The sequence below is a fragment of the Sardina pilchardus genome, chromosome 10 (assembly GCF_963854185.1).
Source record: "Sardina pilchardus chromosome 10, fSarPil1.1, whole genome shotgun sequence".
In the NCBI taxonomy this organism is placed as follows: domain Eukaryota; kingdom Metazoa; phylum Chordata; class Actinopteri; order Clupeiformes; family Clupeidae; genus Sardina; species Sardina pilchardus.
In genome coordinates this window covers 4,112,062-4,137,232 of record NC_085003.1, presented here as the reverse complement: position 1 = coordinate 4,137,232, position 25,171 = coordinate 4,112,062, and the positions used below count along the sequence as shown (strand labels likewise).

At 40.4% G+C, this 25,171-nt stretch overlaps 1 protein-coding gene across 3 annotated transcripts in view; it reads right to left on the bottom strand.

The window, feature by feature from the left end:
• Positions 1-2,227: 2,227 nt before the first annotated feature.
• LOC134093669 (chromatin remodeling regulator CECR2) overlaps positions 2,228-25,171 on the bottom strand; it is an 89,648-nt gene continuing 66,704 nt past the window's right edge. For 2 of the 3 annotated variants that reach the window (XM_062546845.1, XM_062546848.1), the window contains exons 14-17: positions 19,172-19,542; positions 18,630-18,758; positions 11,030-11,795; positions 2,228-6,775 (exon numbers count right to left, since the gene is read on the bottom strand). In XM_062546845.1, coding sequence (XP_062402829.1) covers positions 4,905-6,775; positions 11,030-11,795; positions 18,630-18,758; positions 19,172-19,542 — 3,137 coding nt within the window. In that variant the 3' untranslated portion in view covers positions 2,228-4,904. The remainder of the gene's footprint in view (positions 6,776-11,029; positions 11,796-18,629; positions 18,759-19,171; positions 19,543-25,171) is intronic. The other variant, XM_062546846.1, reaches the window with a different exon arrangement.

The window sequence follows — 25,171 nt, the reverse complement described above, 5'->3', positions numbered from 1 at the left end:
TACAGAGCAGTCAGGCCTATACAACCAAGTCATGTCGAGCTGCTTGCTGTGGTGAGATACACGTCAAAATGTAAGAATTTGTATAGTAGCCTGCTTTTTGAATTTGTATTATTTAAAAATCTAAAATAAATCAATGCAAGTATTTATGCATGATATTGTGGCAGATCTGGGTAGCCTACACTGTGCTGAAAAAAAACCCCAGTATGTAGAATAGAATAGAATAAGTCTAGCATGTGTGAATGGCACTTGCAACGAATGATAAATGCTTGGCATAGGGCTAGCAACATGTTAAAAACAAGTTTTTTTTGTTGGGGGGGGGGGGGTTTGTGTAAGTAGGGCCCCCTAGGATTTTTTGCTTAGGGCCCCCACAGACTCTAGAATCGCCACTGCCTCTACTACCTCCATACTACCCACCCACCCCTCTATTATCTCACCCACCCCTCTACTACCCCCATATTACCCACCCCTCTACTACCACCACTACCCAACCACCCCTCTACTACATCCATACTACCCACCCCACCCACCCCTCTTACTCTCATACCCACCCCTCTACTACCCCCATATTACCATACCACCTTGGCATTACCACATGTAATTAGGTCATTATTTATAAATATGTTGTTTATTTGTAATTTAAAGTAGTTAACATCATACTTGAACAATAAAAATTGTAAAAAAAATCCTAGTTATAAAATCTGATTTTTGGTCATTTAACTCCTCTGTACGTACGTGGACAGTTGCTGTTTAGGGTCTACAAACTATTTTACATCAGATTTAATTTCTAAAAACACACTCAACACACTCTCCTGTACACCATAATATTTTTTTCTACCTAATTTTGCTATCTTGAGTACTAACTTTTTACAGATATGCCTGGAGCATTCAGCACATGGCCATTACTGTCACTCATGTTGAATTGATGATGTCATCAAGCAGTCAATATCGGAGTGTCTATTTGCACCAGGCTCGATTTGGAGTGAAACAAAAGTTTGATGAATCACACGTGAGCCCCGTCGTAAGACTATTTCTGCGCTCAGATGTACGCTGGTTTCTACGCTCGGTTGATAAATGAGGGCCAATGTCTTGTTAAAGAGACCCTATGCAACTTTTTCATAGTCATAAAATCGCTCAGAGATCGTTGTTTTGCTTGACTGACCAGTTTAATCGAAAACAGTAATATTTCCTCCCGCCCCCAGTGTCCCTATCCACTATTGCAACCTTGCAACTTTCTGATGAGCGATCGTCTTCAGTTTACATCTGGAAGTCAGAGACGCGTAAGGAACAAGAAGAACCACGCTTGCAATTTATATATAGCCTATATATGTATAAATATACACGCTAAAGCTGTCGGGGAAGCTCTGCAGAGAAATATGCAAGCATAAAACGAGCGAAAACGAAAAACGAAACCGAAACCAGAGATGAAATCGCCAATCCTGCATAATTCCTCTTTAAAGAGATCAATCATCAGCCTATTTTTTTTTTTTTTAATGTTGTATTGTTTATGTGGTCTATTTTTGCACACAACCTTGTAGAATATCTTTTTGGCATCAAACAATACCAGAAATGTAAGGTTTATGGGCAGGTTGTGTACTCACAACGATGTCTCCCTATTATTCAGTGACTAAGGCGAGAAGAAAATTCATACGTTTTCATCCTATATTTAGGAAATTCAGTACATTCCCCTTTATATATTCTCTATTCGCCAAAAGATTAACTTTAACCAACCTGGCACTATGCTAAAGCCAAACCATAGGCCTGTGTATGGGCAGGTTTATGCCTAATTTGACCTTTGATTAGGGTCACTAAAACCTTCAAGAAAAAAATATCATGCGATTCCCAATAGCCCCCAAGATAGGCCCCCTGACTAATGATTGTGTGTATTGAACCAGACAGGGATATCTAAGGCTCAGGAAAGTTTTAAGAAGAGTTAATTAAGATGATCTTCTCAGGTTGACATTTGTTTTTTTTTTTTTTACTTTTTATTCTAATATAAGATTTTAATTTTTGCCTCAGATAGGGGACCAATCACATAACAGGGGGGAAAGCAATGCGATGATGAGCTATGCACAGGCGCATTTGATAGATATCCGTGGCGCCCAACAAACGGATCTGGGCATGTTTAGTTGCCAGACCACGTCTCATTGAGAAGTGGTGGCGCTAGCCGGGCTACTATTTCACAATATTATTTTTTTTTTGAGACCCACTTCACAAATGACTCTTTGTATTAAGGAAAGGTTATTTATTCTAAGAAAGTACACAACATAACAGAATATACTTCATCTGATTTACAAAAGACTGTCAGTGAACTAAGGACTTGTAAACTTTAAAGTAAAATGAACAAAAAAACAGGTTTCTTTAGATGCACCTTGACTTCGCTCTACAAAAATCGGTATCAATGGGTAAAACCTCATACATATAAAAGTCAAATGTACAGAAGAGAAAATAAATATGTTTCACATTAAAAATCTAGTTTTTTTTTACTAGTGCAGCAGAGAAATTGAACTGATATGCACTCATACACACACTACACAATTTCTAGTGTGTCAAACATACAAGTAAAACTAAAACATTGGAAAGAGAATCTATCACACCCTCAAACAGAACAGTAATATAAACAGTATTTCATAACAGCAGAAATGAATTCAGTATTCTGAAGCATGTTGTACCTAAAGCAATAATTGGGACAATTGTGTATATTTCCATATTTCTACAAAGTTGTCTGCAAAGAAAATAAAAGCAAATAATGTGTACTAAATGCTAGATTTTTTAATAGTCAGGGAGAAACATTTCCCAATATTATCTGTAAGGTGTGGGATCTAAAGAGCAAAGCTAAAATGAAGACAAAAAGTATGCAGCCGTCTAAAATGAGTAAAAGTGTACTCACAACGATGTCTCCCTATTATTCAGTGACTAAGGCGAGAAGAAAATTCATAAGTTTTCATCCTATATTTAGGAAATTCAGTACATTCCCCTTTATATATTCTCTATTCGCCAAAAGATTAACTTTAGCCAACCTGGCACTATGCTAAAGCCAAACCATAGGCCTGTGTAGAATCTGACTCAATGTAAGGCATAATGCAAAATTGGCAGATACAACTGAACAGTGGGAAAACTATGTAGTGTGTTTTGGTAGTGTGAGGTAGATTTGCTACTCGTGTAGGTATGCTACTTGCGCAAATGGCCAAAAAGACCAAAATGTTTAAAACTTTATGGGCCACAAAAGTCATGAATATGTTACTTGTGTACAGTGGAAACCTGAATTAAAAGTGTTCTTTCACAGGCTCATAAGGTGAGGTTACCATAATAAAATCACAGTTTCAGACGTCAGATTTCGAAAACAATGTTTAAAAACAACAAAAACAAAAAAAATACCCGTATTCAAAACACCCTGAGAACTTCAGTACATTGAATTAAAAAATAAAAAAAACCTTAAAGTAATGAGCAATATTATTTACACCATCAAACTAAAGTTAGTACACAGACTAATTTCTCACAATGCACATTTCATCAGCATTCCCAAAACATAGCCCATAATTCACATTTGAAAGGGCACTACTGAATAGCAATCCAGAATATATATCAACAGTACAGAGCTACTAATCAAACTATCCAGGTCACTGTGATGACATTATTAAAGGGACACCTCACCAATTAGCATTAAGCTTTGTATCTTTAGAAAACCAGTCGTTTTTGAATGGTCGTGCATCATTCCCTTGCCTTGAGATGGGAGAAATACTGATTTCAATGAAACCCATGAATAGGACTTCCTGCTTTCAATGATGTAAAAATCATAATTTTACATCATTGAAAGCAGGAAGTCCAACATTGAAATCCGTATTTCTCCCATCTCAAGGCAAACTGAGGGAATGATGCATGACCATTCAAAAACATGACTGGTTTTCTAAAGATACAAAGCTTAATGCTAATCAGTGAAGTGTCCCTTTAAGACAAACCTTGCCAGACACAATTTGATGCCGTCTCCTTTTGTCTATCTGGAAATATTGATTGGGTACATAAGCTGACATGATAGAGCCCTACAGTTTGATAAACATTTCAAGGAGTTTTTTGCTTTAATATTTACACGCCGATCACAGCCATTAACATCAAGGCTACCAGAAAGTAAAACCTCTTCAATTAATGTAACATGATATACAAAAGCATATAATTGAAAATAAAACTGTTGAAATGTTTAAATGAAGGCAACTATTATCAATGCATAGTAAGAAAGCAACCCTAAACCCCATAAAAAGTTTCCTGTTAAACAGGTGTTTTCCTTCCACCTATGCCCCTGGTGGCATACATTTACATCTAATAATTCATAAATACATTCAAAATGGCAGCAAACACATGTCCTGCACACACTCAAAGATCCAGAGGGATGATCCGATGCCTGTCTAAAATAATCCTTTCAGTTATCCTTAGTTTGTCACACCTGAGTTTGATTATATACAAAAAATAACCATGCAATTTCTCATAAGCATTCAGTGTTTGCTGGTGAACTATCAACCATTTCCAGTTAAAGTGATGAAATACTGAAGGCTAGAGAATCAATCACGTGATAGTCATTAAAAAGCACTCCTGGCTCATCAAAAGCCTTCTGTTAACAGACAAAAAGATCCTCTAAACCCCAAACAGCTATTGGAAATGAAACAGTTGAGCTACATTTACATCATTATTATAACCGCGAGGAGGAGATGAGATGATTTTAGTCACAATACAAAAATGGTGTATTTATAGCTAGTTTAAAAAAATGAAGTGAAGGTATATTGTTTTAGTTTATCTTTCCTGCTGTCTGTAGGGTATAAAAGACAAATGCAAAAGCCCTCTTGTTTCTATTCCATTATGAATACAGACCATAACAAACAATTGCTATTTTAAATATATAAATCCGATTAGTCCCATCACCTGGGATGAAAGAAATGTTCAGGTGGCAAGCCCCTCTGTAGTGGCATTCTCCCTTGGAAATGGGGAGCTAATTGGGGACGTCTAGAGACGGAGATGTGTGTTTGGCCAAGTGGAAATGGAAGCCGCTGGGGATGCTGCAAAGCGTCCATGAAGCGAGAGTTTGGTTGTTGAGGGCTATAGTGTGCTCTGGCATAATTCTGAGAAGGAAACGGGACTCTGTTCATCATGTGCATTGGATGAGCACGGCCATCTTGCTGCATCCCACTTTGCATTGTCTGAGGATCATACATGAGATTAGCTGAATGCTGTGGGTAAGTGGGACGACTGTGTGGTGCAAGTCTGTGGCTGTCCAAATCTAAAATCTCCTTTGGGCTCTCCGCTCGATCAAGGCTTTCTTCAAGCTGGGCAGGCTTCACTGAACTGACTGCCTCCTTAGCTGCCTCTACAGGGCCATTATCAGGCTTTCTGGAAATCAAGCTGCCACCTGTGCCGTCTGAGCTCATCTGAGAAATGCTGCTCTCTTTGAGATGGCCATTGACACTAGCAGGTGGGTATGCATTACCAGGGCCAGAGTAGTGGGTTCTGTGCCATTCTTCAGTCAGAAAGCTACTTCTGTTGCCTTGTTGCTGAGGATAGTAGTACTGTTGCTGATACTGTGGAAATACATCCGGCCGTCCCTCAGGAGGCTTACCTGCTATGTGATAGGAATATGGGACATGATGCTGATAGGATGGGTACCGAGCAGCACTGGGGTGGATATGAACATTTTGGGATGTGTTCTGACTTGGAGGTTGGCCATTTGGAGACTGCATGTAGAGCTGATTTACTTGACTGCTATGGTTGTAATGGGCTGTGGTGTCATTCTTTTGGCCATGGTGAGATGGCGGTATAACTTGGCTATGAGTAGCACCTGCCACCTGAAAAATTCCCAGGGACTGGTCTTCCACTTGTAATTGTGATTTTGCACTTGGCTTAAGAGGACCATTAGTAGGTATAGACCTAATCATGTCTGAGTTACTGTTATCTTGAGATTCCAAGATCCTCACCGAGACTTTCTGTTTTTGGGTCTCACTGTGTGTATGAGATCCACTGCCAGCTACAGAACTCCGAGTATCAATCTGGGACCCAGTGGAACTGACAGGTAGAGAAGTAAATGGAACGGTCTTTGGAGGATCTGGCGGCTCAGGTTTTAGATTGCTCTGTCTGTCCTGTATGTGCACTTTTACATCACTTGGGATGTTCGCAGCAGAGCTCTGAGCGATTTGAGAGGGACTAAGGGGAGCGTAATGATGTGTTTTTTGAAAGCTCTCCAAGTGGGAGTTCTGAGTCATAAACAGAGGTATATTCTGCCCTTCTGATACCTTTAGTGCACCAGAGACTTGTTGAGGCACTGCCTGGGGAGCTTGTCCTTCCAGTGAGGTGTGTGGCGAGAACATCTGTGGCGTAAGTGAAGAGACATTCCGGGGAGAGTGTGAGGACTCATCAAGTGATCTCTGTTGTGATGTAGTGGGCGCTGCATTGTCGGGAGCATGCGGAGCACCATTTGAAGAATTCTGTAAGGCTGGGTTATGATGAACTGAATTCTGAGAATTACGTGGCAGAAGAGTTTGGGTAAGTTGACTAGGTTCGTCCAGAACTGTTTGTTGGGGAGAAGTCTGAGATACTTGACCATGATATTGTGGGACACCGTGGTTTCTCTCCTGTTTGCACAGATCAATGGCAGGTACATGACTCCCTTTCTCTGAGACTGAGCCTTGGTCAAAAGATTTTTCATGAGAAATTCCAGATTTAGTTTTCAGTGGATCTCTTGCTTGAGCACTTGCAGACTTTGGCTTAGCTGACAAGAGTGTTTTTGATGGTGATAAACCTGTGAAGACAAAAATGTCCTTTAAGATGGTATGATTGAGAATTCTATGAATCACACCATTACAGGAGGTCTTCTGAACTTAACATACGGTAAAATTAACACAAAATAAGCTTGGTTGCAGGAAATCACATTTCAGTCTCAGAAACTAAAACAGCCACACATTTCTTAACTTCAGTCACATTTGACAGCATTATGTTTACATTACTATTTTACTTTCAACTTGACCCTCTGGAGTCTAACCCCCCCCCCTGGGGATTTGAAAAACTGTTCCAAACACACATCTCAATCTCTGCTAGTTTTTGTCCTAGAAACATATAAGTGACACCATAACCTTTAATCAACTAGTTTCCAGATATATATATGTTTTAAAAGAGAATGTATCTATGGCACTTTGTAAAAACAATAAAAGAAAATCCTAGGATTTCAGTCCTCTCACCTGCAGCAAGCCCATTCAACTTAATTTGCATTTGAAAGAGACACTCACTAAGTGGCACATTTAAGGCTCTAGCACGCTCCTGCGTCTGCGTGACGCGCACGCGTCACTGGACGTTTGACGTGCGTCATTTTAGACGCGTATAAGAGGCATACTCCAACGTCTGTGTCCTGAATGCGCGCCAGCCGATCAAGGTTAGCGCCTGCGCACTACGAATTAACTGTAATACTCTGGGATGTGCGACCACTGAACTAAGGAAGAGCCAGGGAAGGAGGACTTAAATACTTAAATACACTTAAATACAAAAGATGCAGCTGTTAGATGAGGAGAAGCACCACGAGTACTTTCTCCTGTCTGCTGAAAAGTTTGATGAGTTGGTTCTTCACATCTCTCCATTTATCATCCACCAGAATAGGCACAGCACACTACGCGTAGGCTAACATTCCAAGTTACAGCTAAACTAATGGGTTAGCTTATGGCTAATGTGTATGAGAAATCCCATAGAGATGCTAACGGTTAGCATAATCGATAAAAGTATATATTTAGAGCGAACTTCAGTCCACAACTTGGATTACATAGGAGGTCTTTGTTTACAACTGACTATTAAAATACTCAAAGACTAATGTTTCGTCTCCATATAACAACGTTAGCATGTAGGAAACGCCAGTTTAAGTGTTCTTCTGTCTGTTTGCTGCGTTTTAAGCGTTATTTCTGTACGTGCTCCACCTACTGGAGCGGCGTCTTTACAGCAGTTCCGTTTCACACATGCGCAGTCTACGCGTGAAAGAGACGCGCGGTCTTAAATTTTGGTCGACTCAAAAACGCGACGCATGCCGTAAAAATGACGCAATTCTCGTCACACGCTCACCAGGGCCGCGTGCGCGTGACGCAGACGCAGGAGCGTGCCAGAGCCTTTAGTCTGACTTTTTTCCAATTTGTAGTAAAACTACATAACATTTTTTAATGTTCTTTTTACTTATACAGAGCCAACATCGTTGTTTTCCAGGTTCAAACTTCAAAAGTCTTAGCTCGATATATTTATAGTGTGTTTTTTACCTTTGAACTTTGACCTTTGAAAATCGTTTTTTAACTCATTGGCTGCCAGCGATTTTCAGTGCAGAGCGCTCCATACTGCCAGACGTTTTACAGCATTTTGACTGTTTTTCCAAGATCCACCGAACGGTGAGCTTTATGACTATGTACACACCGAAGGTACCAAATGAAAGAGTAGACTCTCTTCTTTCACCAGGAAAAAACGGTTTGTTTCTATCGTTTTCCGTTCTTTAGTAATCGTCAGTAGAACATGGGTTAGTTTTGCTAAAAACACCTGTTTTTCACCAAAACATTGAGAAAACGATCTTTTTGTGAAAATCAACTTTTTAACGTTAGCATTTCAGTAGTAGGTCAACCACGATTGCACTGTTATCTCGTCAGTCTCGTCAAGGTTGCTAGGGACTCTGATGGTCGCTACAGACTCTGAACAGGACGGTAGACTTAGCAAGCTAGCACTAGCAAAGTTGTTGTTAGTCTATATAGCAATATCCAATGTAAATGGATCATACCGTTCACGTGTTTTCCATCCTTGATGTAAGAAGTAAGCATATTTATTCCCTGCATCGCGTGCAAACTAGATCCACTGTGGTCGATCTTCAGTGTGTTTGTTTGTTGTATGTGGCCCTTTCCGAAACCAGTCCCTACTCACTTCGACTCGGTTAGCGAGTGAACTTCCTTTTCAAGTCCACTCGTGGGTGCGGAGAACACTCGCATTTGAAGGGTTAGGGGGTTAAAACAGCGCTACATTTCGGATGCGCTTGAAGGGAGAAGGAAGTTGACGTCATTTTCGTTTTTATTGAAATGATGAAGCCAATATATATTAAATCGCCAATTAAGATGTTCTGGACACCCCTGTGTATTAGGATATACATCCCTCTTCTCTCCTTTCATTACTATGAGTGAGGAGTTGCATTTTATGCTTTATTTAACATCAAATTATAAAAGTGCTGTAAATGCGACCTGCACATGTGTTTAAATATTTCAGCCTACTTCTGTACGATCTTGCACATTTTACTGAGTATCAAACTAAACATGAGTTGTTACAATGTAGCTTAAAACACGCTTTTGTCTGTAAATGCTGTCACACGGACCAAAAAACAACTGGCAGGGAGATACGCGAGCTGCACGAACACTTGAAAACGGTTGCACCTGCGTTTCAAGAGAGCATCGATGCTGACTTGCTCCTGGAGGCGTGGTAGCCCCTCTCCCTTGGCACTTCACTCGTCTCAAAATTCGTTTCGGATGATACTTAATGTGGCGGACCCTCGCGTGAACGCGCAAACGAAGTGGAAGTGTGTAGGACTAGGGTTTAGGGATCCGTTTCGGAAAGGGCCTGTGTCTCTGCATGTGCACTCTAGGCAGATACTAATCATCCAAATGGCACTGCTGCCATCTAGCGGTTCGGATCGATAGTGCAGTCTGTTTACAAGCCTGAAACTCTGCCAGATCGTCCCCAAGCCCACCCAGGAGCCCTCCCCATTGAAAAAGGCAATTGACGTCTATAGATGTTAATGGCAGTCAACGTATGTGTCTAAATTGACGTTTAAAGACGTCAATGGCAGTGAATGAGTTAAATAGTTGTGTTTACACTGAATTATAATAAAAAGCAATTTCATTACATCCACTTTACTCACATATTGTGGAGGACCTCTAGAATATAACCATATGTGCCATCTCTGCATAGATGTTTTTAGTTAGATGAAAAACTTAAAAATCTCAAGGTATAGCTGACTGCCTCAAAGTGCCTGAAAAGGCCCCGGACCTCCAAGTGTTAAAGGTGGAATTTACCGCTAGCTACCTGTGCCCTGAATACATTGTAAAAAAGACAGTGTCTCTGGAAAGCCCAGATTCCATAAATAGCAAAAGTTAGTCAGTTAAGTTAGTTAAACCTTGAGTTAGGTAGTTAGTTAATGGTTACATCAGATAGTAGTCAGATTAACCCAATGCCATTTGCCAAATGCATTTACTCAGCAGAGCTCAATGTTGTTTAATCTTAAATTCTCAAAAGTAATAAATAACAAATAAAATTAAAAAAAGTATCACCGCACACCATTGGACTACGCTTTTAATAAAATAAAAAGTTAATTTTATACCCTGAATCAACTCCCACTAGATTTGCTTGTTTTAACAAGATGGCTCCAAATGCAGTGAAAAGCAATGAAAAAGTCAAGGATATTTGGCTTTTGGCTTTAGTTTCAAATACATTGTTTGAGATGACGATACCACTGTAGCTTGAACATTTTACATTTTCCATAAATTTCACCCAAAGCTAGATATCCCCAACTAGGGGCCATCTCCAAACTATTCCGACAAAGTTGGGAGTATGGCATTGTTCAAAATCTCTTGGTTAATTCTGAAGCATTCAGAGTTCCTTTCAAGGGACCAAGCCCAGCTTCCAACATGACTATGGATGTTGCTTTGTGCACTGATGCGAGTTTGGTATGGATGAACCTGACTGGCCTGCAGAGTCCTGATCTCAACCCAACAGAACACTTTTGAGATGAATTAGAGAGGAGACTGAGAGCCAGTCTCCTCATCCAACATCATTGTGTGACCTCACACATGCACTTCTGAAAGAAAATCAGTCAGATATGAGGGGGGACAAGGTTGTGAATGGCCTTGAAAGTAAACAGGAGGACTAAATTGGATACAGCATCAAAGATAAAAACTAGCTAAAATGCCCTGCTCACCCATGCTATGAACCCTTAAATAGTAGGGGACACATAACTGAATAAACTAAAATCAATGGTTGTTAACATTTTACTTACTTAACTTACAGTCTTCACCCATTTCTTTGTTGTGGATGCTGTGGCTGTCAGTGACAGGACATAGAGGCTGGACATCTGGTGGGGCCTTCTGAGGAAAGTATAGTGGACCGCTGCCCTGAGGAAACACCGGAAAGGTGGCGATGGGTCGGCCAGAACAAGCTTGAGAAGATGCAGTCAACTGTTGCAAGGCGAGCATTTCTGGACTGTCAAGCATAGAAGCCAAGTGAGGCTTAGAGTTTGGAGGCATCATTGGCCGCTGAGAGATGGGAGGAAGGGAGCCAACAACACTTGGAATCTTGTTCTGATTGTTGTGTGGAGTGCAATCCACTGGTTGCTCTGGCCAAGATTTTGGTGGTAAGGGATGAACCACACCTAGGTTAAATGGGTTTCTCTGTTTGCGATTTTGCTCCATCATCATGGGTCCGCTTTGTCTGGGCTGAAAATGATTGTTCATCCCCGACCAGCTGTTAGGTGGCTGACCAGGAGGACAGGAACTATGTTGAGGGGGAACATCCAGGCCTGAGTGTCTGTTGACACCTCGGTAGAACATCTGACCCCCATCAGGACGCTGGTTAGATGGGTACATGCTGCCCTCTGATGGCGGTGTGCACAGGCCTCCAGATTGTAGGGCTACTGGTCTGGGGCCCAACGAAGGGCCATGCATAGGACCCATGTAGCCATGTTGCTTCTGGTGATGCGGTGGAAAAGGTCTAGTCTCAGTCATTGGGTACCTTGGGCCTGTATAGGGTCCCTCTCCATAAGTAACCTGTAATGAATAGACAACTATGATTATACAAGCATTCTATATGATTCCTTAGATTGCTTAAAGGTGAGGGGTTTATCATTAAAAACACACTTAAAGGACACACAAAGATGAAGCATAAAACTTCTTTTGTTTACACAGCACATTAGCTGGTTGCAGATTACTAGGGTGTCACGAGAAAAAATAACATTGAAACATTTTATAAAATCACTGCTTTGGTGACCTCCCACTTCCATTGAGCCATTGTCACTTGGGTGCAAAAATCCTGAAATGTTTGCCCTGAATAAAACTTCATTTCCAGCCGTTCGCATTCCTTTTTTCACCTTATAACAGTAATCTCTACACTCTTATGAAAATAATTAATGAGCCAGAAAATGTGCCATACAGTTGACCATGAAGGCTCTATTTCTTGCAGCTGTTAAAACATGAGCTAGATAGGTTCTATACAACCAACACCATGAAGGGAATGGATTTTCACTCATGCCTACTGTACATCTAGCTTATGGTATAAATTCACGGTAAGCTGTTTTACTGACAAAAGGAGGCTTAAATACAGGGGTTCAAAAGTATGCAATGCAACTAAGTAAATGTATTCATCTGTTCATCTAAAATACATGTGGTGCATTTAAATAAACTCTTGAGTTTTGTTTTCTCTCAAAATGAAATTGGCTTCCCATTACATTTGGATACTGGCATAGAGTATTGGGCAAATAATGTGATTATACAAAAGGCCAGGTGACACATCGCAATGATACCACTTAATACCACATACTAGATCAATATGGAGGAGCAGACGCAACGCTCTGTCTCTCCAGATTTAGCGAAGTGTCAGTGTTGTATAATTGATTTGAACTCTATCTATAAATCTATGTTTTACCTCAGGGACAGGAATAAAAAAGCATAAGTGTGCAATGCCACTAAGTTAGTGTGTTAATCTATGAATGAAATGAACATGGGCACTTCATACACAAAATGATTAGAAACGGAGCTACAGTATTCTCACACTGATTTTCATGTCGTATAAACTTTGAATGGCCATACTATCAACATGTTTGTCTTTCATCCTACAAAGTTTGGACAAGCTAAGAATAACAAATCTGACACTGTGCAGCAACCATTTTCCTGGATTCTGTTTGATTTGGATACGGAAGGATGTTTGGATACAGAATGACCCGAATGTAAATACTCATACATGTAATCTGAAAAAAAAAAAAAAAAAAATTGGTGCATCCCTAATAATTGTGGATGGTGGAGTAAGAGTGTCACGATTTCGATTTCAAATCGAAATCGATCGAAATTACATCTCAATCTCGAACTTCGAACTTAAAAGTAGAATCGACGATGCAGCCACACCCCCAATGTCACGTCCAGCATGTATGCCCAAAACGCAAAAATACACACGTGTTAAACTGCAGCATCAACAGTCCTCTAATTTTAGGCTGCAGCCAGTTTAAAAATGCACATCAACTGACCAAAATCGAAGGCCCTCTTGTTACTCTGAAATCAAGGGTGTGGAAGTACTTTTGCGTTCATTCACGTCAGTTAGCCTAACACCAATTTAGCATTCTCAACTTAGCAAGTAAAAAGATGATGTAGTTAGCCTACAGTCTAAAATGACTTTAAGGCTTAAAATGCACATTGATAAGTACTTATTCCATGAACACTAACCTTGGGTCTCTTCAGAGTGTGCACAAACATTCAAATTATCATTCTGTGTTGCTTCATTTCACTGTGTTCACATGTCTATGTTTAACATTTCTTTTGTTTATAACCTCATGGTTGGAACGGTTTCAAAATAAAAGCCCCAAGAAACAGAATAGGAAAAGAGCAAAAATAAATAAATAAATAACAATACAACAACAACAACAACAACAACAACAACATAAGGAATGCATTAAAGGAATACGCCACCCAAAAATGAAATTAAGCCAGTCTCGGTCACCCCCAGAGTTAGAACAGTGAAAAAAACCTGGTTAAAATCCGTCCGGGCATTATCCTGCTTTGGGAGCAGCGTTTTTAGCTTTAGCTTAGCATAGTTGCTGTAAATGAAGGGTGTCAGTTAGCACGTCCTCCAAAAAAGTGACCGAGACATCTAATTTTTTTTCTAAATATATCTTGGGAGACGTGTGTTCAGAACAAGTACAAATCATAATGCAAAATCGAACGAGGCTATTACCTGGGCAGATATTTACTTGGAACTATATTCAGCCTCATCACAGGTGAAGCACCGCTAGCCTCACGTAGCACTTGAAAACTCCTAACTTTGACTGGAACTTCTCGGAATGGGATTCAAGTGCTGCTGCATGAGAACCTTGTGCCTATCTAGCAGTGCTTCGCCTGTGATGAGGCAGAATATAGACTATAGACTATGCCATGTAAATGAAAAATAGTTATTAAAATAAATCACATATATAATACATATTGCACATATATAAACTATATGTTTTATGGTAAAATATTATTCTCATGCCCAACTGACAGGAAACCCTTGCGACATCTGCTGTGAGAAAAGAGAATAGCAGCCTGGACAAACATGGCCGAACGCGAGACAACATAGTGTTGTCACATAAGTGAGCGCAAAATAGCTCTAAACTAGCTTGTACCGGTGTGCTTTCGATCATGTAAAAATTCTGGGTGACAAAACACGCGTATTTAGGAAAAGTCGTGAACGTAGGGTCCTGGAATTTAATTTATATTTTATTTTTTTTGTAATCGCAAAAGACCGCAGCCCGGCAGTTCTAGGTATATCTAGGTGAAACCCACACGGCACTTCTAGTAATACGCGTCAGCGGTCAAATGACCAGCGCTTGGTGCTTCTAGTGTTAAAGGGGAACTCATTTCATCATGTTTGTGGAAATATTTTTTGTAGTTTGCTACTTATAGTGTGTGAAAAATATTTACCAATATTTGGTATGGTATTTTGTAGAGATGCACCGATATGGAATTTTAGGGCCGATAGCGATAACCGATATTTATCGGTTTGTTGTGGCCGATACCGATACGATAACCGATATTACTGTTGGAGAAAAAAAATAAAAAAATGAATAGGGGACAACATTTAATAGGCATCATTTAATTGCAGTAATTGTATACCACCAATGACGGACATAACTCAGCCTAATAGTCCTCAGTGGTACAGCAGTCAACAGCAATAGCCTGGGCCTATGTGTGTCTCCTTTAAGTGAACGTGACGTCATTGACGTGCGAGTAAAGGGACTCTTTGAGTAGGCTGAGCTTCGCTCTCAGGAAAGGATTTTGGGCTGCATAGATTCAGTGCAGATTTTGTTAGAATGGTGAAATACATCCAAACAGCTGACACTGTTTTGAGGAAGCTCAAGTAGCATGCAGCCAGACGGGCCTTATGTAGTTGGGAAATTAGGCTTTAAAAAATATCGGCGCAAATTATCGGCCGAAATTCTATTATCGGACCGATAATAATATTTTTTTAATTTCACTTATCAGCCAATAATATATCTGCCGCCGATATATCGTGCATCTCTAGTATTTTGGTAGCTTGCTTTGATTCTTTAACAATTTGCAAATAGAGCAAAAAGAGTGGAAACAAGTTTGCACTTCTAGAGTTAAGGTGATGTCAATTTATATATTAAAACCTGAAAGCTTAAATGATATGACAGAATTTATCTATGGGTCAAAGCATCGTAATGCTCAAAGAAGCAGGTTTCTCGCACACTGCTGACAGATGAAGAATTGGTGGAAACCCATCAACGCAATCAGGATAAAATGCAAAATAGCGGCTCCAATCTGGGCAAAATTCAGCTTTTTTGCGGCCGTGAATGAAATGGCGATTTCATCCCTGGTTTCGGTCTCGATTTCGCTTGTTTTATGCTTGCATATTTCTCTGCAGAGCTTCCCCGACAGCTTTAGCATGTATATTTATACATAGGCTATATATAAATATATAAATGGCAAGTATGGTTCTTCTTGTTCCTTACGCGTCTCAGCCTTCCAGATGTAAACAAGGAGCGATCGTCTCCTGAACAAACTGCAAGGTTGCAATAGCGAATAGGGACACTGGGGGCGGGAGGAAATATTACTGTTTTCGATAAAACTGGTCAGTCAAGCAAAACAACGATTTCTAAGCGATTTTATGACTATGAAAAAGTTGCATAGGGTCTCTTTAAGACCTCTTGATGCAGATAGCAGTTCTACTGCATGTTGCTGGTTTATTCAGAATATGTCAATAAACATGTAAATGAGAGCATTCCTGTTTCTGCTGGAAATGGAAAACTTCTGTTTTTAATATTTTCAGAATATGACCAGAGAAGGGATGGGCAATATGGCCTAAAATCCATATTACGTAATACAGCAGCCTATTGCTAGCCTAGAAATCTAGATGCCCCTAGTGTAATTTGGCTGGCAGGGCAGTCTAGCTACGCTCCATTGAGCTTAGGAGCTAATAAACGGAGAAACGGACGGGCCAATCACAGCATGTATAGTCGGTGGGCGGGCTTAACATAATAGTGACTGACATGCGACCAGAAGTTGCGACGGTAACGCATTCTGCTATTTGAAAACAAGAAGATGATTCGTTTAGCGTCATCCTATTGAGTGGAGAGGGAAGGTTACGCATCCTGCAACTTGAAAACAAGACGATTCGTTTAGCATTATCCTATTGCGGACAGGGAATTTGAAAGACAACCGTTTATCCCACCCCTCTGATTGATCCCTGCCTATGGTGAGTTCCCAGACCCTACATCTTGATGTGGGTCTGGCTGGTCAGGCTAGCCTTTTGCAATAATGATATATATTGCGATATAGAAATTATAATAAAACCCATTTCAGAACAGGTTACATAGACCCTAAGGAAAGCCAGGGAAGGAATTTTTTTTTTTTTTTTTTTAATTAAAAGAAACAAACACAGTGCGCAGTTTGAGAACATTTATTAGGTGTTCCCACAAAACGTCACAAAGCAGCGGGATCCATGTTGAGGGTAGAGCCAAAGATCCTTCATACTGACAAGATAGAGCAACATAATGCATCTCTATGGAAGCAAAATTCGAACAGTTCCTGTCTGCTTAAAGAGGCGTGTCGCAAAGACGTCATAGTGGGATATCGATCTCAGATTGGCCAACAGTTCAGTTCGAATGTAAAGGAGGTCTGCTTAAAGGGGGATTTAGCCCCCCTCCCCTTTGCGAAGACAGAACGCGGAAATGATTGAACGTTTGCGCCTCTCGCTCCGCTTTAACCCTCTCTGGTAGAGCCTCTCGAAATCTGAGGGTATGAGTGCTGAGGCTAATTAAAAAAGTATCTTGGCCTGGGAGAAAACTTGCGTGATGCTGATGCGTGCGAGCAAGGTGAATCATTACGAGAATACTGGCGATATTGAGGACATTAGGCAATCGGGGCCACCCAGTGAAGATACCAGACAATTTCACGAAAAAAGTGCAGAGAGAGCGACACCAGCAACTTTGAGCAATGGATTTAATGACGGCTAAGGTTAGCAGACAATCGGAGGAGGATGGGGACTAATGAACGCCAAATGTGAGTAAACGGTGTAGTTATGTTGATTGCCCAAAGGATTACTCCTACTGTTAGTGCATACAGCTTAACCTAACTGTGTCGGTGATTTAGACGCAGGCATTTGATTTTACCCCTGTGTGAGAGAGCTGGTGTATGTCAATCTGAAGCGATCTGAAGTGATGGAAGGAAGGCTAACTTAGGTTATTGGTTAGCGCTACACAATGTAAACAAACTCGTCCGAATTATTAGCTCACAGCAAATTGACCATGGACACAGCGATGTCAGATATAAGATTGGTATTCTGAATGTTACATCGATATAAGAAATGTGTAACAACTATCCTTTATACAGCACTTGCTGCTAGCAGACTAGCCCAGTTAACAGGTTATGAATAACCAGCAGTGAGTGAACTGTAGGCTTTGGGTGCCCTGTGAAAATTACTGTCCTTTATACCATCACTTATTATGCTCACATGAACGGCCATAAACCAAGCTTTCCAACGATATGTATATCGAAGGTATCACAGAAACTATCGCTAAGATAACCACATCCAAAGTTGACATGGTTCTCCCGTCACGATATGCTAGAAGATAACAACTTTTTAAGCGGCGTGGACAACGGGAATGACTGCTATGTGTTGAATCTTAATTTTATGGGAATTCTTGGTTGAAGACATACTTTTACTAAACATAGGCTCTTGATTTTTTCCCCCCTTATTGAGATCAGTAGAAACACTCTCAGAAAAAGTAATGGAGGAGAGAAAAGAAATTCCATCAGGGACTGAACAGCAGACCTCACAAGTTTGAAAAATAGTTTTGGCTATCATATTCAGAGCACCCCAACACCTTGCAGGAATATACAAAGATTTCTAAAATATTTGTTTCTTTATTCTCCATTCTTTATTACCTCTTGTTCTTTTTAAAAACACCAATTTGACTTGTCTCATGCAAATCTTTCTTTTTCATTTTCCACCCTGAACATGGACAAAATGCACCAGATCAATACGTGTTGTCCCCACCCCTGCAATTTCAGTGATTCAGTGATTTTAGTACCACCTGTGGTTAACATAACAAAACATATTTCTCAATAGATCTCAATGGTGCATTTGACCATGTTCAGGGTGGGACAAGAGACAGAACAAAATTGAACCCCCCCCCCCCCCCCCGGTAAATCTGACTGACTTAAAAAGTGTTGATCTTAGCACAACATTTTTTTACAGAGTGTCTCCTGGCTAACAATTTCAGAATTTGTTGAGACACAAGTGCGTGCGCTCTGGTTGAACTGACGTGGAATGACCCTATAATGAGTTAAAGTCTATTTAAAGTTTTTGAAATTTTAAGGGGTTGTACATCTCACCTGTATGTTGTAATTGTGTGGCATACATTGTGAACGTGATTCCATAGACATCACTGGATTTTGGCCGTGGACTAACATCAGCTGAGTTAACATTCGAGGTCCAGATGGATCCGCTGGATGATGGAGCTGCTAAGAGTCAAGACAAGAGAAGTTTTTTTTAAGTGCTGAAGCAATGGTAACTACTGTACAGAGATAAGGGTATATTTGTTAAAATAAATAAATAAATAAAATAATCACATTAGTGTCCACTGAATGTAAACATGAAGTGCTTATTCATATCGATTTGATCAAAATAGCAAATAAAATGTAATTGTATGTATAGAAGTATTTTACTTCAACTCACAAAATAACTTTTTCATGGTTTGTAAAAGGCATACTAAAAGGCATACTTCCTTCATATGAATGGACTTCTATTAGCAACACTGGTCAACCTTTTCAATCAATGCACTGCACAGATATGCAGATATGCTATGCAGCTTATAATCTTGATTATATACATGTATACCCCCCCCCAAGAAAAAAAAAAAAAAAATCAAATTGACCTGTTTTGTTGGAAGGTAAAGATTAGGTTGAATATCAGTGCTAGGCTTCATCTGATTTAGGCCAGCATTTGGTGAAGTCGTTGGTTCACTTTTCATTAGGGATGGTGGCATGGCTGCTGTTTTGCATCTTTTCTCATTACTTGTACTCTTGCCACTGGGGAATGCTTTACGTCTATGGGCCAGTTCAGTGGCTCTGATCAGACCCTCTGGGCCTGCCTGCCGTTGTCCCTTGCTTCGTTTTCTTTCCTTTCGATCTTTGTCTTCAGCGCTCACATGAAATTCTTCATCCGTATCACAATCCTCGGGAGGGCAGTGCTTCTGCAGTGCTCTACTGAAACAACGTTCCAGGGACTCAGCCATGAATGTATATTCTGAAAATATATAAAGAATGGCATATGATACCAATACTACCATCAATCTATTTACTCCACAACCTCCCCGTACAACTCCCAGCTTTGTTAAAAGAGAAGAGAAGAAAAAAAAATTGAAAGCTTGGATGGTTAACACTAGAAGCGCCATGTCGTTCTGACCCACTTATACCTAGAAGTGCCGCGCCCCGGTCATCAGACCGCTTTGACTTCCTACTAGAAGCGCAGTGCTGGTGTGAACTACTTAAAACGCGGCTGAGGCGGTCAAAAGACCGCTGAGTCCTCAGACTGGGACGCTGTTACTTACACATAATGATAGCTATATGGCGCTTCGTGCACGAATCAAATCGTTTGGTCATAAATTCAGTTTGCACTAAGCCATGTGTCATTTGTGTCAGACCGTCAGTGTTGTGCACGTTCACACTTTTCAGTAACTAGTTCAAAGTTCAGTTCACACAAGTGCAAAGTGAACTGTTCACGTTCATAGTTCACCATTTTTAATTTTGAACTAGTTCAAGTTCAGTTCATTTGAATGAAAATCTGTTTCTGACGGTAGCGGACATTCAGACATGAAGCATTATGCGGAATGTAGGGTACAGCCAGAGAGGGTTAAAGCGGAGTAATGAAGGATCTTTGGTACAGCCACCTGTTCTCATCTAATTTAGAATGTCCGTAAATTGGGCTTTGTTTCACAGATACCGACGCCTAATAAATGCAGCCGCACATTTATTAATAATTAATACTAATAAATGAGTCAGCTGTGCATGCCTGACAGCGGAAGAGTGTAGGCTAGTTTTTCCACCGGGAGTATGGAGGATCTATAGCCTTGCTGCATTACCTGCAGCGATGGAACTGTTCAGTGACATACTGTAGGGCTCTTTGAACACACGTTATACATCCCTCGATCACTGACATAGCAGCGGTTCTATTATGTGTAGGCCTACAATGCATCATGCGTAACATGATCATGGGTAGCCTAATGTACGGTAACGTAGTGCAAAGCTGTAGTTTAGGAGTGGCGCCCGTGGGCAATGAGTGTGACAACGACATGCTGTTTCTAAAATGCCAGCAGATAGTGTCACTCGACTTCTCAGGACACAATAAATTCCGTAACGTTTAATTGGACCTCAACAGTGACGTTCGTTGTTCATTTCACATAATCTGAGCGAATTCACGTTCAAATTCATTATTTACAAATGTGTTGCGTTCAGTTCAACGTTCACAGAAAAATGAACGTGTTCTATGAACGCGTTCTTTTGAACTCGTTCATGCACAACACTGCAGACCGTGTTGAGTCTGTGGTTGTTTCATTATGACATAGGCTACAGCACGTTTGAGTTATCGGTTCATTTATTTGTGTTGATTTGTGTTGTTTGAGGTAAAAACTCTGGAAGAGTTCTTGAACAAACCTTAAAGGAGACTAACGTTTCGACGTTATGTTACGTCTTCATCAGAGTCTGTTGGCACATTAAATAAATATTTAAAATCTTAACTTCTGAGTTGCTCCGGTGAACCCCTTTTTTCTCTACTAAGTTGTCCTCTCCCGTTGACGCACCATTCTTTTCTATTTACACAACTACACGCACGCAGGCGAATTGAGTAACCTTTTACCTTTTCACTGGAGAAACTAACTTGGAAGCAAGAAATGTAAATACCATGTACATTGTCCTATATACACCAATACCAATATACATGGTCATGGCTTGTGTGGTTTACACTGAAGAAAACAATGGTACTCAGTCTCACCCATAGCATCCCCCATGTGATCCCTAAAGGAATGACCCTTAACCTGTCGACCTCCAAACATGTGACTACTCTCAAATGTCCTTAACCTGTCACAAACTGAGTGACCTATAAAAGGGAAAACAACCCTAATATTTCGAGGAGTTATCTGTAGCCAGATGCTCCCACACCGTAGGTAGGTGTGTTAGTCTTCAATCCTCTGAGCTGGTAATGTATTTTCATTCTCTGACTGTTTTGCACGATAGCCTAAGTAATTCCTTTAACCTGTTGAAGTAACTTTCACACTATGCATTTAGATGTACTTCTGTAATGTGTTGGATGAATAACTTGTATCTGTCAGATAAATTGTTATGCTCTGATCCGCATAGGCTTTCTATGTACTTATAGACCAGAGTGGTAGTTGTAGGTAACGGTGTTGGCGCAATGAATGGCCAGGATTTAACTATCGCCGCCGTAGAAGTTAAATCAGCTGAAGTAGTAAGCTACAGCAGAACTGACTATTGAACCGGGAGATATTAGCGAGGGCAGTTTGCCAGTGATGATCTGAACGAGACGGCCTCACCTTAGCTCAGCCTAAACCCTCTGTAGCATGAGGTGTCGTAAACCGGTCACCACCCTGTGTATAGTATAGCAGCCTAAAGCAGCCCGAGTCAGCACTGTAGTCTCTGCCTTATTTCAGAACCTGGGACGAGTAATTGTGTTAGAATGGGAACTGCCCGAATTAAACGGCCGAGGAAGACACCCACAAACATTATTCCTAAACGAGAGTCATAAGAAAACGAGTTAGGCATTCTCATTAAACAGCTTATTCTGTAGGTTTATCAACCTACTATGGATATTGACTTTACTTTGAACTGAAACGTTCCATATTTAGCGGAGTCTATTAGGTTTAACAGGGGTTTGCAATTGATATTTTCCAACCGTGCGTAGATGCTTCACGCCCTCATTGGTTCAGAAAAGTGACGTCATTACATTTTCAACCAAAGGATATCTGCTGAGACCTAAAAAAAAATCTCTTTCCACTTAGGGAGATAACACAAACTCATCTCATTAGCTAGCTGCACACACCTTAGAAACTAGATGGTAATCCTCCAGTTGTGAAGAGCAGCAAGTCTGAAATATCATCAAAGAAGCTAGTTCCTACTGCCATTAACGTTAATGGATACCATGCCTCTGTTCAGGAGAATAGTGTCGCGATCACCACGCTCAAGTATACATGGTTACAACGTTCCCCGTGACGTCACATTGTCGCACGACAAGTCGGGTGCGTGGACTGTACCGGCGCCTTAAGTGAATTGGTTAGACGAGTGTATGGGGTAGGGGGAATGATCGCACAAGACAACTATGCTAATTGCTCTTCTATGCCTCCTGCCTCCATGTGCGAAGGTTTCAAATAGGCTATGTTTGCAATGGATAGTGTGTTATGTAGGCCTAAAGTGCTGCGCCGATCATCAGCCATCTGTACAGTCTTTGTGCCTCTCCGAATCCGATGGAGACTGAATAATAATAATAATAGGCTAATAATAATAATAATAATAATAAAAACTATCTCTTGCTCTAAAATGGGATGTCAAAATTGACAAACTGTCATTTTGTCAAAATGGCAAACTGTCCTAAACATTGCGTTCGTTTTTGTGACTTATGAAGCATATCCGTGGTAAGTTGAGCAGACTGCTGTTTCATTGAAAGAGGGTAATAAGCATTTATCTTCCTCTCCATTGACCAAAACTTTGTCCTGGCATCTCTGCTGGACTGACTGAGTTACGTCGCGTCAGAGAGCTGTGAGGTATGAGCCGAGCTATATGCGTATAGCGTCGAGTGGCGCAACGCTAGCTTTCTCGCCTAGCACTCAATAGACCTGGGTTCAATCCTCACCTTGAACTAATTGTTGGACTGTTTATTTGTCTTTATTTCAAACATTTGGTTATTCATCTATTTCAGATAGTTTTTTTTTATTAAAAACCATTAACGAAAAATAATTGTTAGTCGACGTTGAAAAACGGTCATTGAATTCAGTCAATTGCTGCGTTTACATGAGAGCTTTAATTCCGAATAAAACCAAGATAATTCGGAATAAAAGTAAATTCCGCTTTAAAAGAACCATGTAAACGCTTATTCCGCTTGAAAATGATTATTCGGAATTTAATTCTGATTTAAGTGGTTGGTTTATTCCGATGTTAAAGCGGAATTAACACTCTCCTTGATCATGTAAACCTTTATTCCGATTCAAAGTTTATTCCGTTTGTTTGGCGCATGCTCATACAGGAGGAAGAAGCAGCGCATGCTCGTTTCATTGCTAATTCGGCTCAGTCTTCTTCCCCCCTTCTCCAGCACTCTTCTCCTCCTCAGCTAGCAAACGTGAAGCTTGACAATATTCTTGAGCTGCTGGTTAAATAGTAGGCCTATTATCAGAATTACTGCGAAAACCGTTTTCATTATGTTATTGCCCATGCTGTAACGTTAACCCGAGATGACAAAAAAGCCGCTAGCCAGCTAAAGTTTGTTTTCTTCCGGTAGACTTTAATTAGGCTGTCTTAATTAGGCCGCCTGTCCAATCGGAACCCTTCCCGTTCAGCGGAATACAATAAAGAGGAATTAACCTATGTTCCATGTAAACACCAATTCGGAATTATTATTTCCATGTAAACTCTAAGGAGAATATTTTAATTTCGATTTATTTAATTCTGAATAAACTAATTCGGAATTAAAAACATCATGTAAACATGAGGCGTGTAAGATACAAAATGTCGCTCGCAGCGGGGAATGATCCCGGGTCGCTTGAGTGCTAAACGTGAGAACTACCGTTGTAAGAAAATGCTTATACATTAGTCTGAGCTTTAAAAGATACAACTATAGAAGATATACAACTTAGAAGATATACAACTATAAATGTACGTAGGCATACTGAGTAAGCCCAAATAAATGAATAAGAAAAGTTCTTAGTTGCCCGCAGATGAATGATTTGGCCGAAACTAATTAAAAGAAGACGAATTTCAGCTGAAAATATTTTTTACACACGTATGCCTAGAACGTCACAATGCATAACAATTCGCTTTTCAAAACAAACTTGCATTTTACCACGGTAAATTGCCTCCATAGACTATGCCATGCAAATGAAAAATAGTTATTAAAATAAATCACATATATAATACATATTGCACATACAGTACAGGCCAAAAGTTTGGACACACCTTCTCATTCAAAGAGTTTCCTTTATTTTCATGACTATTGACATTGTAGACACACACTGAAGGCATCAAACTATGAATTAACACATGTGGAAAGCAAAAAAGTGTAAAACAACTGAAAATATGCCTTATATTCTAGTTTCTTCAAAGTAGCCACCTTTGCTCTGATTACTGCTTTGCACACACTCTGCATTCTCTGGATGAGCTTCAAGAGGTAGTCACCTGCAATGGTTTTCACTTCACATGTGTGCCCTGTCAGGTTTAATAAGTGTGATTTATTGCCTTATAAATGGGGTTGGGAATCAGTTGTGATACACAGCTGATAGTCCTACTGAATAGATTGTTAGAATTTGTATTATGGCAAGAAAAAAAGCAGCTAAGTAAAGAAAAACAAGTGGCCATCATTACTTTAAGAAATGAAGGCCAGTCAGTCCAAAAAATTGGGAAAACTTTGAAAGTGTCCCCAAGTGCAGTCGCAAAAACCATCAAGCGCTACAAAGAAACTGGCCGTCCCAGGAAAGGAAGACCAAGAGTCACCTCTGCTGCGGAGGATAAGTTCATCCGAGTCACCAGCCTCAGAAATCGCGCGTCAACAGCAGCTCAGATTAGAGACCAGGTCAATGCCACACAGTTCTAGCAGCAGACACATCTCTAGAACAACTGTTAAGACAAGACTGCCTGAATCAGGCCTTCATGGTAGA